The 18,839-nt window shown below is 46.6% G+C and overlaps 1 protein-coding gene across 1 annotated transcript in view; it reads left to right on the forward strand.

Annotated features, from left to right (window-relative positions):
* Positions 1–18,839, forward strand: part of LOC147701146 (uncharacterized) — a 122,870-nt gene that overhangs the window by 13,628 nt on the left and 90,403 nt on the right. Inside the window, exon 4 of the mRNA XM_086929312.1 lies at positions 17,032–17,184. Within this exon, the coding sequence (XP_086785438.1) occupies positions 17,032–17,184 (153 nt within the window). The remainder of the gene's footprint in view (positions 1–17,031; positions 17,185–18,839) is intronic.

Raw genomic sequence — 18,839 nt, forward strand, 5'->3', positions numbered from 1 at the left:
GACCCTGATCGCCTGAAGAAGTACCCGAAACTGGACTTCCGGATTGGAGACCATCCGGCCAAGTTTGTCCTTGACTCAGGAGCGTCGTTAAACTACATCTGCGCGCTTGAGTACCAGAGCATGAAACCACGACCCAAGCTAGAGCCAGCAGCTGTCCGTATACTCACGTGGATGTCAAGAAAACCACTGCCATGCTTAGGTTGCTTCAACACGACTCTATCATTCAAAGACCGGAAGATCACAGCTTATATCCGTGTCGTTCAAGGTCCAGATTTAGCTGACTGCCTGCTCAGTCTGCCAACAGCTGAGAGACTAAAGCTAGTGGAACTTCTCTACATGACCGAAGATGCCCCCGACATCGTTGCAAAATTCCCGAACCTCTTCAAAGGACTAGGTAAACTCAACCACTTCAAAGTAAAACTGCACATTGACGAACGTGTGACCTCAGTCGCTCAACATCACAGAAAGGTGCCCTCTCATTTACAACAAGCTGTAGACAATGAACTTCAAGATCTTCTAAAGACGGACATCATCGAGCGCACTTCAGGACCGACCCCATGGGTATCACCGGTCGTAGTAGTACCCAAGAAAGGACAAGACAATAAAGTGCGTTTATGTGTGGACATGCGCGCGCCCATCACCGCCATCGAGCGGGAACGCCACCCGGGGCCACATATAAGCGATATGATTACTCGCCTCAAAGGAGCCACAGTATTCTCCAAGCTTGACCTTAACAAAGGTTATCACCAGCTGGAGCTCCATGACAAATAGCGGTACATCACAACCTTCACAACACATCAAGGTCATTTTCGTTATAAGCGACTGAACTTTGGCATCTCATCGGCCGCTGAAATCTTCCAAGAGGCCATTCGGCGAGTCATCCAAGGGATTCCCAATGCTTTCAATTACAGCGACGACCTACTTGTTTTTAGGAAAGACCAGACTGAACATGATACTGCTTTGGACAGAGTATGCCATGCTTTGCTAAACGCAAACCTGACATTAAATGCAAACAAATGCGAGTTTCACAAGACCACTTTAAAATTCTACCGCCACATCTTTTCCAGAGAGGGAATGAAACCAGACCCAGAGAAGGTGTCTGCTCTCGCTGACACCCCGACAACCCGAGACGTCAGCGATCTGCCTCTTTCCTCGGAATGGCAAGCTACTGCGCACGCTACATCTGGGATTACGCTACCATCAGCTATCCCTTAAGAGAGTTCACACATCAGGGTCAACCGTTCACGTTGTCAACCGCGTGTGAACAGGCATTTGTCAAGATCAAACAGGCCATCAGTTCAGCCATAAATCTGGCCTATTTTGACACCAGAAAGAGAACGGAAATCACCGTCGATGCTAGCCCTGTGGGTCTAGGTGCTATCCTGGCGCAATATCAAGAGGACTCAGATCAACGCCACATCATTGCGTATGCCAGCCGCAGCCTTACAGATACCGAGAAAGCGTACTCCCAACCAGAGAAAGAAAGCCTGGTGGTGGTGTGGGCGTGCGAACATTTTCATCTCTTTGTATATGGGAAGCATTTCACCATTATCACAGACCACCAAGCCCTTGTCACCATCTTCGGCAACCCCAACGCCAAGATGCCCCCGCGCATTGAATGATGGGGACTACGTCTCCAGGACTACATCTATACCATCGTCCACAAGCCGGGAAAAGCAGAAAATCCGGCTGACTATATGTCCCGACATGCCCAACCACTCACAGGTGTGGCGCACTCCCTGGCAGAAGAATACATTCATTTTGTCGTTGGCAACGCCTGCTCACCTACAGTCCCACTGGAAGCCATCCGGGAAGCAACAGCGCAAGATTCAGTCCTGCAAGATGTCATGGACCGTGTACGCAGCAACTCCGGCGCCATGTAAAGGACACATCACAAGACTCCAGTCAGCACATCCGTGACCTGGTAGCATTCAAACATGTCCAAGAAGAACTGTCCATCAGTGAAGACGGTCTACTCCTGATAGGGGGGAGGATTGTGATCCCACAAGGGCTACGACAAGGAGTGATCAACCTCGCCCATGAAGGTCACAGAGGCATAAGTGCCACGAAGAAGGCGCTACGGGAACGTGTCTGGTTCCCCACACTGGATCAGATGGTGGAGACTACCCTCAAAGACTTCGTCCCATGCCAACTAGTGAGTCGCGAAGAACCACCCGCTCCCCTCCAAATTTCAGAACTGCCAGAAGGGGTATGGAAACAAGTCGCCATCGACTTCTTTGGTCCTCTAAAATCAGGTCAATACATTGTCGTCGTCATGGACGAATACTCGCGATTTCCATTCGCACACCTAGTGTCATCCACCAGAGCGTCCACAGTGATTCCAGTGCTCGATGAAATCTTTGCAGCATGGGGCATCCCGCTGCGAGTCAAATCCGACAACGGGCCCCCATTCAATGGCCATGAATTCACAGTTTGCAGAACACCTCAACTTCAAGCACCAGAAAATCACACCATTGTGGCCTCAAGCCAATGGTATGGTGGAACGCTTTATGGGGACTCTGAAAAAGGCGGTTCAGCAAGCAGAGTTAACTCATCGAGATATCCAGTAAGCCCTGAACGAAGTATTACGGGCATATCGCACCACGCCGCACAACACCACTAATCAGTGTCCGGCCACTGTGATGCTAGGAAGGACTCCCCGCACTCGACTACCCACGCAGCATAGCACACTCCAGCCACTGACTGAAAATATTGATCATGACACACTAGTCAAGATAGACTATGAAAAGAAACTACAAATAAAGACGTATGCGGACCGGCGCAGACGAGCCAGACACGCTGACATCCAAGAAGGGGACTGGGTGATGGTCCCGGGTGACCGAAGAAGAAAAGCAGACAGTCGCTACCTCGCCCATCCTCTTAAAGTCAGCAGACGAAAAGGAACTATGATCACAGCAGAGGCTGACCACAAACGGATTACTAGAAACATCTCACATTTCAAGAAGTGCAATTTCAATAGCCACTATGAGGCCCAACCACGTGAATCCTCCACGGACTCAATGAGCCAAAGTGAAAACAGCGACCAAGGTCACTATAGCCCAGCGAGACCTGATGACACCACGGATCTCCACACCAGGATACCAGAGCAATCGGGCCGCCCCAGAAGACAAGTCAGATGGCCAGCATGACTCATCGAAGAGAGATGAGAGACAGTAAGACTTTGTACAAAAGGGGGAGGTGTCATATCGTTATGCCTGACCTCTGTTTAGAGACAGGGCAGGCAAGCAGGAAGGGGCGGGACCGGAAAGGGAAACATGGGAATGGGAAACAGTTATTATGAGCATGGTAGTCAGTGAATAAAGACGTACCATTATACGCTCTGACTCCGGTGTATTATTCATGGGGCATGCGACAAATGTGACCAGTGATAGAGAGCTTTGCTCCATGAAAATTCTAGCACAAATTCCGGTTTGGCAAGCACTTTCCGATAAATCTTTAGTTCCTACTGAGGCTGGGATCAAACATCAATACAATTCAATAACATCAAACACTTTTGGCTCCACAAGTAAGACAGAGAGTGGTTAAGTTTCAAAAGCATAAAGGTTTATCAAAGGGGTAGCAAAGTTGTAAACTCTAATTATCAAATTAGTTTTTAATAAATACAGAAATGTGTTAGTCAATATATTCAAAGCAAATCAAAGATCCTGACCAAACACTATTATGTGTCTCAAAGGCAAATTAAGCAAGGCCAGTTCTACCAACAAGAGACCACCCAACCTTGCTAAGTAAGGGAAATGTTCTGCTAGGATGTCAAGAAAAAGGGATCTGCTGTAAAGGCAGGTGAAAGGGCATCTGTTTATGCACCTGAATCTCTGTCTACATTGCATTAGTTTAAACCACACAGTTCTAACACTTGGTACACCTACCCATGATTTATTCCAACTCTAAACGTACTTTGGACTTACAGTTTTCTGCAACATAATGAGATACGCTGCGCATAAGTGTGTTCTGAACAGATTGTGTAAACACAACTTTTCACATAGAAACAGAAAACAAAAGTGACACCATTTGAGATTGCTGGTTCAGTTTCTCCTGAAAAAAAGAAATATGCACAACATGGAACAAGATGGCAGCCAGGCACTGCACTAACCCTTTTAAAATGAGATCTACATTAGCAGTGGTCAGTCTAAACATTAATTGTACACACCTAGTACATTTGTGTTTTACATGTTATTATCAGTATGAATTTGAAAACATTAAATAGTGAAAAGATCGTCTTCACAAGCACAGAAACAGCAGTATAGTTTGTTTTGTTTATTGTACAGTTAATAAAAACTCACAATTATAAAACGTACAAATTTTAAAAAGGCGGTATCTTCATTAAAACTAATAAAGTGCAGTAGTTCAAATGTAAAAAGTCTCAGCTATTGTTGTATATGAGTCTGTGGAGTTTTCGTGTCCTTACTGCTTCTACTTCGATGACCGTGGTAGCCAGGGGTGTTTGTTTTATTATTATTTGACTTCTGCTAGAGAAGACCCTCTGGATTTTTCGTTTAGTCTTTTGGCCACTATCTCAAAGTATTTTGTTATTCTGCAGTTTAGCTGAGTTTCATCAGGGTTGAAACAGAGCATCACGGCCTGTCTGCAGCTCGTTATGCCTTTCTGGTTCCATAATGTTCGTAGCAGAGAGCGCCTTATGTCCAGGAGTTTTGTGCAGATGCAGATTATGTGTATAAGGTCCTCTTTCGCAGAAAGACAGAGGCGGCATTGATTTGCGGGGTTTTCCCTTGCCCGTGGTGCCAGGTGCGGAGCTATAGGAATTCTGCCCATGCGCATGGTAAGAAACTTATTTTTTGTCTTTTGTGTGAGGCCCATCATTAGGTAGTCTTGTGGTTTTAGAGCGCTTTAACCTTTCAGTACCGCCCAGCCGTGCGCTCTCTTAGCTTTGGTGGCTTTGTCCTCGATTAATGAAACCATCTTAGTGACTTTTGACACCACTTTTTTGAAGGTACGAGGGTCAGTTGCCGACTCCCATAGGTCTGTGAGTCCTAAGACCTTCATTGAGTCCATTAAGTAGGTCCTTGCAGGTTAGTTGTCTCTAATCGATAGTTCCGCCCATAGATGGGCGTTTAAGGACCCTTGGTCCGCATCTCTGATTTTCCGCCAGCTTTTTAGGTATGCGCCTCTTCTCTCGACTGCTTGTTTCTGCAGGCCGAATTCTAGCCGAATTTGTGCTGGTGATGAGTTGTTGGGGAGATGGAGTATTGCCCTGTATGCTCGACTGATGGTATTGTCTAGTGTAGTTGCATCTTTCCCTCTCATGGCCTCGCTGCCGTAGGTGAGCATGGGCTGTAAGCGAGCTTTTTTTACCTGTAGGAGAGGGCCCAGGGTCCGGTCTGGGAGTACTTTCTGCAAAGGTCTTATCGATAGATGGAATGTCGTGCCCTTTCGGCGAATGGCATCTAGTTGTTGTTTGAAGGAGCCATTGCCGTCTATTATGACTCCTAGGTATTTGTAGGAGGTTACCTGGTCTAACCTCTGTCCGTTCAGGAACCATGCAGGTTTCCGTTTTTTATGGTAGTTTATTGTCATTACTTTTGTTTTGTTTAAGTTGATAGTTAATGAGTTGGTTTTTGAAAATGCATTGGTTTTATTGAGGAGATGTTGAAGACCGATAGGGGACCGACTGATGAGGACTAGGTCGTCAGCATATAGAAGATTTGAAAGCGTGATGTTGCCTAATCTTGGGGCGTGGGATTTGACTGTCTCCAGGTCGTCGGGGAGGTCTGCGAGAAAAAGGTTAAACATCGTGGGGGCTAGGACGCAGCCCTGTTTCAGGCCTTTACTGGTCTTGATTTGTCTTGAAAGATGCGTGCCGGAACCCAACTTGATCCTGACCCAGGTGTCGGTATATAGCATTATCAGCTGTTGTAAAAGTGGGCCTGGAATTCCCCATCTGTCCAACTTCCGCCAGAGTTTTTGCCGATCCACATGGTCGAACGCGGCACTGTAGTCTATGAAGCACGTGAAGAGTGCCCCCTTAGAGGTTTTTGCAGTGTCGGACAGAAGGGTTAGCGCCATGATGTTGGTTGAGGTGCCCTGGCCGCTGCGGAATCCAGTTTGGGTTGCTGCGATGATGTTTTTTCCTGTTGCCCAAGATGTTAATTCCTCCAAAATGAGGCCTGCATAGTATTTGGCCTCTGTATCGATGAGGGCAATAAGACGATAACTACTTGGGTCATTCCTGGCTCCCTTTTTGTAGATTGGGCTAATTATTGAGCCTCTCCAGGATGTTGGTATGCTGGCCGTTCCTCTTATTGCGTGAAATACTGGTGTCAGAGTATTGCACCAGAAGGCTGGGTCTTGCTTGTATAAGATCGGCGGTATCCCGTTGGGACCGGGGGCCCCCTCGAGTTTGCCTTTCAGGATTAGTTTCCTTAACCTGTCTGGGTTGACCTGGGGTAATATTTCTTCCCGGTGCGCGGTTGGGTCCAATATGGGTGAATGACCTCTAGCCACGACTGAGTTTTGGTCCTTGATTGGTTTAGACCTGCCGGCTTGGTTCTCTTTGTGGGGGAATGTGCCCAGTTTGTTGAGGCTCTGATACCCTGCGTCTGACCACTCTCCCCCTGTTGGCTTGATCACTGTTGGGTCCGCTGTGTTAAAGTGAGCTGATAGATGAGTAGCCCAGTCAGATTCGGAGATGTTAGAGTCAATGCCTTTGTGGCCTGGTTGTTGGAGACTGTGGATGATCTTCCAGAAGCCGGAGCTATTCTTCTGTTTGGAGTTGTGGAGGGTTTTTGCCCAAAGGTCCTCATTTAGTTGCCTTTTTCTTTCCCAGGTCTTCTTTTTTAGCAGTGCTTTTAGGTTGCGGAGGTGCTTTTTGGTGCCCTCGATGTTAGGATGTTTTCGGAGTTCTTTGAGGGTCTTTTTTATTTCTTTCTTTATGTTTTTTGTCTCTGCAGTTGTTATTTTGCCGTATGTGATCCTGGTGATGTTATTGCCTTTTTGGGTTTTTATCTCTGTTGCGTGTTTGACTCCTATGTCCGTGACGAATCGAGCCCAGGCGTCGAGGGTTTTTTTGTTTGAGCTGGATGTCTGATGTAAGATTATTTTAGCGCTATTTAGGAGTTTCTCGGGCTCGGTGGGTTTACATCTTATTCTTCTGTAGTTGATGGTGTGTTCTGTAGCAAAATATCTTCTTGGAACTGCTTTATTCACGCTGGTCAATTCAAGAGTGGATTCTAACGGCAGGTGGTCGCTTTGGGTGCTGTATCCTATCTTGAACGAGCTTATCTTCTCGTACAGTGGGAGAGATACGAGCATGAAGTCGAGGTGTGAAAAGGTGCTTGATGAGAAATAAGTCGGTGCTGGAGGAATGTCCTCAGTGAGTCGTCCGTTGAGCACTCTCAGGTTTAATTGCTCGAGATCTTGTACAAACTGGGTTGCGGTTTTGGTGTATCTGTTTCGGGGGGGGAGAGATTGGCTTGGGATTTTCCAGATGGTATCCATTTCCTTTGTCATATCGTCCGTGGTTTTTTCTCTGAAAAGGTTAAGGTTAAAATCTCCTGCCACAAGTACGTTTTCCATATCCCCCTCGGCCTCGGACATGAGCCTTGTCAGTTCTTTGATGAGTTCCCTTGACCCTGATTTTTTGTGCTTCGGATGGATGTATGTGTTTATGACGTGTAGCTGTTGAATGACCTGTTCGTTTTTAACTGCAAATGATACACACTGTATTCCGTTTGGTGGGGTGATGTTTGCTCTTTTTATTTCCGTTGCACCGATGCTAGGTATTGAGGAGAGTATTGCGAGTCCTCCTGAGCATCGGCCATAATGGGAGCCTCTGGTTGCCGGATGGGTCAGGGTTGTATAGCCTTGTAAAGGGATGTCATTTGGTTCCCATGTTTCCTGAAGTAGGATCAGGTCAAAACTGTTTAAATAATTTTGTGTGTCTGGGTCATCCAGTTTGGTTGAGAGGCCATTAATGTTCCAACTGCATATTTTGATTTTAGTGAGGGTGGCCGTTGGGTCGGGTGCTAAGGGTGGCACTTTTTGTCAGTTGGAGTCACCTCCAGGTATAGTACGTGTGATTTTAAGACTGCGTGATGTTGTTTGCTGAGTAGAGGGCTTGTGAGATAGCGGCGAATATTTGTCAAACCCTGGTGAATGACTAAGCGCTCCTTTTAGTATTGATTTGACCGGTTGGGTGAGTTCTTGATTCCTTTCTTCAAGGAGCAGAGTGGGGTAGGGTGGCTTTTTTTCTGCTTCGAGTCTGATTCCCCACTGTGAAAAAAATGGGAGATTCTTCCATAATTAGGTTTCCTACCTCCCTTGATGACCATGTGGTCTTTGTTGTTTCATTTCCTTGTGGGTTGGGGGTTGATTGAAATTCGAGTGTTAGCAGGTCGGTGTTTTTTATGTTTTTTAGTTTCTCGATTGAATTAATGAGCTTTAAAATGTTGCCCCTGTTTAGAGTGTCCACTCTTCCTCTGGAGATGAATTCTGGAATGAATAAGATTGTGTCCGAGTCGTTTTCCCCCAGGGGAGATGTTTGCTGGTGCTTTTGTTGCTCGGTTTGGGTGTTACCGTGTGGTTTATGAATGTACACTGTTGTTGTTCTGCTATTCAATGTCACACCCTCCGGTTTCTCCTTTATCTGGCTGCTTAACGAGATGTCGGCACTTATTGATCGGCGGTTCTGTGTTGTATCACTGGTGCCGGTCTCATGTTTGTTACAGGTGCATTTTTCTGAGGAGTTTTTTGATGTAGCTTTGGTTTGGGTTGGGTTGGGGTCCTCTCGGGGCTGTCTGCTTGCTTCCGGGGTTGATTGTGTTGTTACCGCTTGATAGGCCCGTTGCTCTTTTTGTTTCTGTCCTGGTGGGTATCCGGTTGTCGGTTTAAATGATTGGCCGACAGGGTTCTGTTCTAAGTAGGGGCTGGGGGCCTCTTTTAGAAGCGCGAAGGATCCTATTCCTACTTTTGTTGGTGTCTTTGTTTGTAATGAAATTATGTGTGGTAATGGGAGATTTATAGGTTCCTTGTGGTGCTTGCTGTCACCTGGCTGCTCCTTGTCCCTCGGTGTGGTGAGTTGACTGTGCTCTTCTCTACTTTTCAATTCTGTTGTTTTCTTGTTCCGGCCCTTTCTTTTTTGCTTACGTCGGGCCTGTGCGCTAGGTGGGATTTCCAGTTCTTCAACTTGTCCTCTTTTGAAGATGTTCCGAGGCGGTTCTTCAGGTGAGCTTGTTATGGGTGGGGGCAGGCACCACTGCGTGATTGTTTTTATTTTGTGTGGTTCTTTGCTGTTTACTGTTGCCCCTTTGAGGTGAGTGTTATGGGGCCATCTCGTTGGTGATGGGGATTTCACTGAAATTGGTTTTGTTGCTGACTTATCATGCCTTTCGATTATTGAGGGGGGCTTTGTGATATTTGTTTTTATTTCCTCCAGAAGGTTTCCCAACATCGTTGGTAGAGATGATAGTTTGTCAATGATTGGGGAGCAGATGCAGTTGGTTCTTTCAATTTGAATAAGGTTAGCTGACTCCTGTCCTCTTTTTATTAGTCCGTTAAGGTCAGCTAGTTTTCTGTCGATCCCCATAGTGGCCTCTGCTAAGCTTTGTAGGACTGACAGTTGTAGATCGAGTTTATCTGATTGATACTGAAGTGCCGTTGAGGTTAGCTGTGCTGTATTGAGTAGGGTTGCCCAGAAGAGGTTGGGGGGGATCTCCGGTCCCCTCTGTTGGGAGATGGGAGTTTTCTTCGCTGTTACCATTGGTGGGTCCTGTGACGTTGTATGTTGCCACTAACTCGCTCCATTCTTGAGATACCAGGAAAGACATGTCCCTATCTAGGGAGTTTTGGTCCCCTCTTACTGTGTGTGGTGGCGGGTTTGCAGGGTCAGGTTTTGGTCCCGGTGTGTCGGGGGCCGCAGTGTGGTTTTGATTTATTTGTGCTGTATGGGCGATGGGTGCTAGTGGAGGTACTGATTCTTGAGTTGTTGGTACTTCTGCCGCCCCTTGGTGTGTGTGTGGGGAGGAATTATTTGGAGATAGGTGTTTTTTGTTGCTATCCGGCCCCAAGGGCCCTGGCAGCTCTGACAGGTGTTTCCTTGATGTGTCCTCCTTTAGTGAGGGACTTATTTGGATTGTTTCCACATAACATCCATCACTACTTCCCTTAATTGGTTCCTCTGATAGGGGGGCTTGGCTGGTGGTGCCTTCTAGTGACTCCTGCCTTCTGGTTTCTATTACCCCATTGTCCCCTGTGCCTGCTTCGCCTGCTTCACCTCCTGCGTCATTCATTCGTTCCCTTTGGGTTGGAGCGTTGTGGATATCTGCTTCTGAGTAGCTCGTAGTTTGTGAAAAGGCGTTATTTGCCTTGGCGGGTTGTAATGGGGATTGGAGGCCTGTTATGGAGTCATTCGAGGAGAAGATGACATTTCCTGGATTTTTTAGGAAGGCAAATTTTGTGTAGATTTTCGGCTGAAAATTGTGTTTTGTCTCTGTTTGCTGACCCGCTACATTGAGTAATTGGTGAGTGTTTTTCCTTTTGTTACTTCTGGGTTGTTCTGGAAGTTGGATTGGGCTGTGATTATTGTCCTTATCGGATTGTTGACAGCCGGTTTGCGGACCGTCGTTTATGGTAGTGTTGAATTCATTCCTTGTTGTTTTGTCTTTTTCTTTTTTACTGTTGGTAGCTCGCTTATTTTTTTCCGGTGATGCTGAGCTCGTAGTTGTGTTGTTTCTTTTTCTTTTGGCTGGTTGCTTTGTTGGAAGTTTCCGTTCCCTGCCCGACCTCATGGTAATCTTGTGAGTTCCTTCCGGGGGCGCAGGAAGTCACTCTGTCTCTCTGTGTCTCCGTGTCTTTGGCGCCGAGACTGTGGTGCTTCTGCTTCTGTTGCTATGGACCGGTGTTCTGGTGCCCGTTGGCGCTGCAACGGTTTTGCGTGAGTTGCAGCGTTTCAGGCTTCTCGGGCTTCTTTCCTGCTGGTCTGAGACGCTTGTTATTGGTGGGCTGTTTGCGTGGTGTTGTGAGGGCTGTTGACTGTGGTCTATTGGGTTCACCAGCAGCTGATTGCAATGCTTCACATGCTCAGCCTAGGGGAGGTGGGGCAGAGAAGACTATTACAGGTGCCTGCCGCTGGGAGCCTCAGCTTCCAACCTCCTGCTGTTGTCACCTCGCCCGCTCTCACTGTTCTTTGCTGGCTTCTCTCGCGCTCGCTGTCTGGTAGGCGCTTTTAAGGGGGAAGTGTGGTGGGGTGCGGGAGGAGAGTGAGGATGGAGGTAAAGGAAAAATGTATTGCGTACTCACTCTCTCCACCGTGGTCGTGCTCGCTCGCCGCTGCCAGTGGTCGTCAGGTTGGTCCCCCGGATGATTTCCAAAAATTCCCTGGAACTCCAAATCCAAGTTGTACTCTAAGCCGCCCGCCTTTATTCACGGGCAGATAGGTTGTGTCAGCTCTGCACTTAATGTTGGCTGCTGTTTTAAATGGCAGATAGCAGATGGTGCTCAGCTACTCTGCTTCGTTGAAATTCCCGGTCAGTCCCCTTCTCTGGCTCTCTGCTGCTCTGCTACTCACGCTCGCGCTGGCTCTGTTGCTGGTTGCTGCCTGGATTGCTGTCTGTCTCGGTTTACACGCCTCTTGCTTTACATGGCTCGAGATTCTCAGCCAGAGAAGGAGAGCTGAGGCAGGGCGCAGGGCAGGTATACCAGGCTGGGCTGCTGGCTGCTAAACGCAGGCTGCCTCGAACTCGTACCTGCTCCTTCGCTGCCTGCCGCTTGCCGCTTACTGGGAGCTTGCTGGGAGCTGGAAGCCAGGCCAACTGCCTGAGGTTTCACCGGGTGTCCCGAGCCCCCATATTTGCGAGGTGAAGGTTCCCTGTCACTTGCTCAGTGAGCAGCGAGAGCCTGGACGCAGGGTGCCGGCTCCTGGTGCGGCTCTCCCTTTCAGCGCTCCCCCTTCAGCGCTCGGGGGCCAAGTTTCCACTTCCCCTCTCAGTGTTTCTACGGCCTCGGCAGCAAAACGGCCCGGCAAAACGGCCAGGGGTGCAGCGTGGACGCGGACGAGGCGTCAGTTCAATCCTGCTGGCGTCCCTACCATCCCGTCTTGCTGAGCACCGGGAGCACCGGGAGCACCGGGAGCCTTTTACCGGGTTACGGGTGGGTCCGGGGGGGGGGCGGTCCAGGCCGGGCCAGGAAGGACCTTGAGGGAACACTGAGCGAGGGTTCTTCTCGCTGCTGCCGAGTGTGCGACTGGCGTTCTGCTCGCTTCAGGAACTGCTTCTCTGCTGCTCTCTGCTGGACACTGTGGTAGGAGTGTTAGTCTTGTCAGATTCTGACCCTCCATACTTGCTATTCCTGGGGCCCTGGTTCCCCCACTGGGCATGGATAGGGCTCCACACTTTGTAAGATAAAGGGAAAGGTGGTCGTTCAAAGAGAGCGAGTGGGATATAGAGTTTCAAATAAATAAGCAGAAGGCTTGCTAGAGAATGAAGTAAAGCCACACAGGATAAAACAGAAGGAAATCGACAGAGAGGAAGACAATAAGTCGAAAGAGGAGATACTGGAGATGAAGCTTGCTAATTTTATAGAATTGAGACAGTATGAGCTTCCATCTGCCACTGTAGCTCCTTCCAGGAAGAGATGCACCTCAGACTAGTACCCCTCCATGACCAAGTTCATGGGTGAATTTTTTTAACTGCCACCTTACCTGTGTCCGTTATGTGTAGATGAGAAAATATAGCTGCTTTACTAAGCACTTTTCTTTGTATGCAACGTGGCTCCAATGGAGCGTAGTAGAACCACGTGAAGGTTTCTATCATTGTCTGATTTGGGTGGAACAATAACATAGCCTTTAGAGCCCGTCAGAGCAGACTATATTTGACCATTAAAGGCCTGCTTCAGTGTTAAAGGCCCAAGCTGAAAGGGAGGGGCTTTTACAAGGATGCGGGCCAAATGTTCTAATTTGTAAAAAAAAAGGCCTCACAGAGCCAAAGGGGTTGTAATCCCCTTGAGCATCATGAGGCCTTAGTCAAACATTACAATGTTGATGTTCAGTGCGTCTACCAGCCTTTAAAAGCCCAGAGCACTCCATTGTTTTCAATGAAGTGCCCAACATTCCAATGTTCTAATCAGTATTGAAACAATTTAAAGGTCCTAAGAAGATGTTGAATGTGTATTGAAAAACATTTATTATTGGGATTTTTAAAGTTTGTGTGGTATGTGAAGAGAAATAAACTGATAATCTTCCATGGATTGCTTATTTTGATATGCAATTTTGCTAGGTATGCTCAGAAAATCTTTGTCATGATTGATTCACAGAGCAGTGGCATTACATTATTTACAGCACATTTTAATAAGTGAGTTGTGAACAGGGAGGTCAGAAGAAGCAACCTTGGTGAAAAGAACATGTGGCAAAAGGCAGAAATGTCAATAATGAAAACAGTAAAGTGGACAGTCTTGAAAGTGTATGAAACATATTTGCTAATGGACGCACTGTCAGGTCCTTTGTTTGTCTACTTAATAAAAATATGTATGAAAAAAGAATGAAAACAGTAATTCTCTTATTTAAGTTTTTAAAAAAATGTGAATGGCGGAGGTAGGAAGGAGGCCCATCAGCTCAAAACGGAAAGAACATTTGTTGTAGGGCACAGGGTCACTTAAAATATAATGTCCCAAATATTCCGCCACCTGTATAGATTTCAGACAAGCACATTTATCACAGTTGTGCTAGTAGCCCCTCTGAGGAAATAGAGCTGGCTGTGAATGACTTGGATAGGAGGACAGGTACTAAACCTGAAACCCCAACCAGAAGCCAGGAATACCAGGAGCCTATGTTTGTAAAGTGCTCACTTGTAACACCACCACTCCCTGTCCAACTATGTCTCTTTCAGAAACAGTAGGCCAGTCTAATAATTTCCTCACAATCCCTTGGCACATAATCATTGATGAGCTGAAGATGAATGGTGAGTTCAGGTCAGCTGCTATTGCCCTAAAATAAGGTCTAGGTCTGGAATGCCTGCTGGGCAAGGGTCTTAGAAGTGGAGGTAGTGCTAACTATAGCACAAGCTGCCACAAGAAGCCACTTGATTTGTGCTTCCGCCAAGTGACGTGGAACTGCCTTGGTAGGTCTAGGCATGACAGGAGCATTACCTCAGGTGCCTTCATATATGGTGAAGGAAGAGAAATGCTAGCAGTAGATCCTACAAGAATGTAAGCCATTGATGTAAGTTGAAAGTCCCGCCAAAGTAGAATTTACGAAAACTCCACTAGAATGTACCAGCTCAAGCCCAATAGTGGAAAGCCCATGGGTTCAAAATGGTTACGTATATGGAATACCCTCTACTGAGATAGCATATCCTGAACCTATACCACGCAAAAGCACATTCTTCTGTGGTCACCAGAGAAGACTGTGGAGCCCAGACACAATAATGTGATGCACTTCACCCTAACTAAAAAGAGGCTGGCCTATTAAAATAAAGAAGCATTTGATGTGTCAAACCTCTTGCCCTGACCACTAAACCACTAAAGGGCAATACAAACTTTGGAGGGCCTCTTATTTGTACATCTTTGCACCAGCTCAAAACAAGTGAATCACTTAGAAACAAACTTCTAGCGAGTTGCTATTTATCTACCCCAGTTGGGGTCAAAATGTGTACTCTTAGAATTTGCTTGGCTGGTGTGACCTGTGAGGAGTAGAGAAGCTGACAGAATCTGACTTCCTCTTTGAAAGAAGGAGCTGAATTCCTTTAAAAGAAAATAGAGGCTGTCCTAATAATTAGATAATCTGCACAAGACCCAGCAGGATGGAGAATATGGAGGATGCAAGGCTGGACAGGCCCTATCGGACATCAGTTGTTTCCCCTGGAGGATGGAAGGGTGGGGGCGGTTTTGTTAGTGGGGGCTAGTTTGAAAAGCACTGCAAGATTCTTGTATATTCAGCAGTTTTCAGGCAACAATAAAAGTGTCAATATAACTCAAGTGATTAAAGTACCTGCTGGAGAGATATGAGTGTTTTGTCTAGTGTCAGTATTGACTCATCGATGGAAGTGCACAGGGTTAAATATGCCTTCTGCAAAGATCAGGTACCATGAATTTTCACAGAACAGTATTTTTTGTGTATAGCTCATTTGGCTACTTCGTTTGTCACAGAGATTCGTTTGTGACTGTGCAGTTCATAAGTTGCAATGGTAATCAAGCACTATGAGCAATGAAGTGCCATCAAAGAGCTGCATGCAAGCTGCTGGGTATAGTTTGAAAGTTATGTTTTCCCAGTCTTTCTTTATCCTGATAATTCTAAAAAAGGGTTTGGTTGGGTAGAAATGCATTCTTATTAGTAAGGTCAAACAAACCACTCTGTTATGTTCTGAATCGTGGATTTGTGCTTCTCCAGACCAAGCACTCTTAAACCCTGCCTACTAGTATCAGTAGCATGTGAAGCCTACACCTTATAGTCCCCTTGGCCTTATGTAACATTTTCTATACTCCTGTTACACATGTATGATACATTGACTCTGTGTGTGTGTGTGTGTGTGTGTGTGTGTGAAGTGCACCAACACCCTACACTGGTATGAGAGGTGATTTAAAACAAATAAAATACATGTGAGAGAGAGGCTGCACGGAGATGGGAGGCGCTGGTAGTCGTATCCTGTTGCACAGTAAGGTCATCATTTACTATGCTTTAAAGCTAATACAAATGAATATATATCAAGTGAAAAATGTGTTGTATATACACTATTTTTCCCCAAAATTTTCTCGGGCGGAGAACCCTCTCCCAACACCCCCAACACCCCTATTTGTAGTGGTCAGGCTCTCTCAGTGCACACGCTATGCAACGTTTGGGGGCTAGTCTGACAAATTTTGCCAGGGATGCTTTTGATTCCCATTCCGGCCCTGGGAGGATGCATCAATGAATAGATCCCAACCCAGAGCCATCAACCTCCACTTCCAAGGATGATACTATTTTTGTTTCTGCTGGTTCTCCATCCTAAAGCCCTGTTTTCATGGGGACTGATGGTGTACCTTACAAATAGAAGATTTCAGTTGTGACCAGGAGTGTGATAGCACCATCCATAATCAATGGAGTACTTCACAGTGAGTATTGATACACTATCACTATCACATCCCTCCATTGCTACAAACTTAAAAAACGTTTACAGCCTTAATAGGTTTTGAACAGTGTTCTGTCTAACAATTGAGTAGCTGCAGCTTCACCCAGCAGACTAGTCCTCTCACACCGGAGCCATTAGAACAGAGTCAGAAATATAAGATGTTTGCAATAATGTAACATTATAGCACATGTGGCAAGTCCCACAGTTCTCTGGTTCAATGCAACTATAGCCCGTTGGGACACCAATGTTATAGCAACCAAGTGCATGAACACTATATGAGTGCTCTATGTTGTTCCTCAACGCAAGAAGGTGTTGGGGCCTTTCAGGGTTCTCTGTGTATTTTGTTTAATTTACTTTTTAACACACCTCTAAATAAAAGCCCTTTCCATCGTGAGTTTATGTGCTTATTTACTTTAGTGTGCTATAGCTTAGTCTCTATTAAATACTTCTTCAAGAATAAGCCTTAATGGTGTGGCTCCACTACCACAGTAGAGAGTGAAAAGGCCTCACAGTCTACATTATATGAGGTCCATGGGGTTGGCTCCGAAGTTTATACTGTGGCGTCCACGGGCTGCAGTGTTGTGGTCAGAGGTTCTGGGGAAAATGTTAATCCATTCATTTACAAAGATGCTGGGACAGTTTGCATTGCAGGTTCTGCATGTCCAGAGTAAAGGAGATGTACAGATGGACTTGGTTATCCATCCATTCGTTAAGTCAGGAAACTGTATGTTTTTCCACAAGTGCACACTGGGACTCCCTTTATATGATAGATTTGAGAAGTGAGTACCAACCTCATAGAGTTGGCTAACTGGGACAGTGTTACAGGGAACAATGTGGTCCATGTAAGGACAGGTCCTCATATCCCAGTGACGTTGGGTCAGAATTCATCACCTTGGTGACATGTTTTATTTCTCAGATGTAGTGTAAACACCCATGGGATGTGTTTTCCTTGTTCCCTTAGAGAATCCTGTAAATGAGACCACGTTGAACGGATACAAGTGTCCAACTTGCTTCACGGACCAATCCTCTGATGGATGCACACCTGAGGGAAACATTTTCTGTGTAGGCAAGGAGGAACACTGTGTCACCTACACTAGATCAGGCTCCAGACCAGGTAATCCTCATGGATGATGCATCATTGTTATCAGTTCTTTAATATGGTTGCTTATTAATAGGTCCCAGTAAAAAGCTGCGCATCATGTTGTAAATTGTACAGCACGCTGATACACATGTGCCTTAGAGCACTAGATAAGAATGCTAAAATAAAATAATTGTTTACTTATTAAATAAAATACAATATCATGATTGCCTACCGGTTGGAAAAGACCTGCAATATGGTGGCAGTGCCTTGCAGACAACACCATCCATATAAGGATGTTGGCAGTTTAATGCCTTTTCATGGCAGAGACCCCGCCATGATAAGGCATGCAGTGTTTACATTGGGGGTCCATTGCGAGCCCTCAGAGGTTGTGGGGATGCACTTGGGGGATACCCATGGTACCCCCACAATGGCATACACAAGGTGGCAGGCACCTCGCGGTGCCTGTCACGTTGTGCATTCCAATGCACAACACGCATTTACAACATTGTGGCGGATGCTTCTCACAGCCCTGCCCACCACAATGTTGTATATGTGGGATGCGACCGTTACAGTGGCAGTCGCCTCCTAATTGCCGGTGCGGGACCGCGGCAACACTGGCGGCTGGTCCCAGCACTGCTAGGGTGCCGTGCGGACTGTAGTTGGCCTGCCATCCTAATGGACCCCAAAGTACATGGGAGTGAAAAAGGGTAGAGTGGAACAAAAGACAAGGTCAATGTTATGTGAGTACAGTAGAACCTGAAAAATTTGAACAGGTCAGTGTAACTGGTAAATGACTGCTTGCTTGAGGTACATGCAAACAGAACAATTGATGGACAAAATGCAGAACAATGTCATACATTCACCCCAGTACAGAGATCTGGGTCTAAATCCATCATTTTTATGCTCACCATGCCATTCCAGTTTGGACCCAGTCATATGCAAATCACTCTTGACCCTGCGCCCAATGGGAACAGTCCAGGTCCTCCCTGGACTTGAAACAAACATCCTAGGACTGGTTTCAGGCTTTCAGCCCTCATCAGCCAGGATAGCTTGACTCAAGTGGCATGGAGAGCAAGGGACTCAAGTCTGAGCATACTTGTCCCACTCGGGGTGACAAATGCAAAAAAACAATTGATGGACAGAATGCAGAACAATGTCATACATTCACCCCAGTACAGAGATTTGGGCCTTAATCCATCATTGGTATGCTCACCATGCCATTCTAGTTTGGACCCAGCCATACGCAAATCAGTCTTGGCCCTGCACCCAATGGGAACAGTCCAGTCAGAACTGCCAGGCCAGGTCCTCCCTGAACACAAGCAACCTAGGACCGGTTTCGGGCTTTCAGCCCTCATCAGCTAGGATAGCTTGACTCCAGTGACATGGAGAGCATGGGACTCATGTCTGAGCATACCTGTCCCACTCGGAGGGAAAAATGCAAAAAAAACAATTGATGGACAGAATGCAGAACAATTTCATACATTCACCCCAGTACAGAGATCTGGGCCTAAATCCCTCCTGTTTTTGCTCACCATGCCATTCCAGATGGACCAAGCCATATGCAAATCAGTCTTGACCCTGCGCCCAATGGGAACAGTCCAGCCCAAACTGCCTCCCCAAGTCCTCCCTGGACTGGAAACAAGCATTCTAGAACCAGTTTCAGATCCTTGTGACTGGGGTGAATGTTT

The sequence above is a fragment of the Lissotriton vulgaris genome, chromosome 7, assembly GCF_964263255.1.
Source record: "Lissotriton vulgaris chromosome 7, aLisVul1.2, whole genome shotgun sequence".
Lineage (NCBI taxonomy): Eukaryota > Metazoa > Chordata > Amphibia > Caudata > Salamandridae > Lissotriton > Lissotriton vulgaris.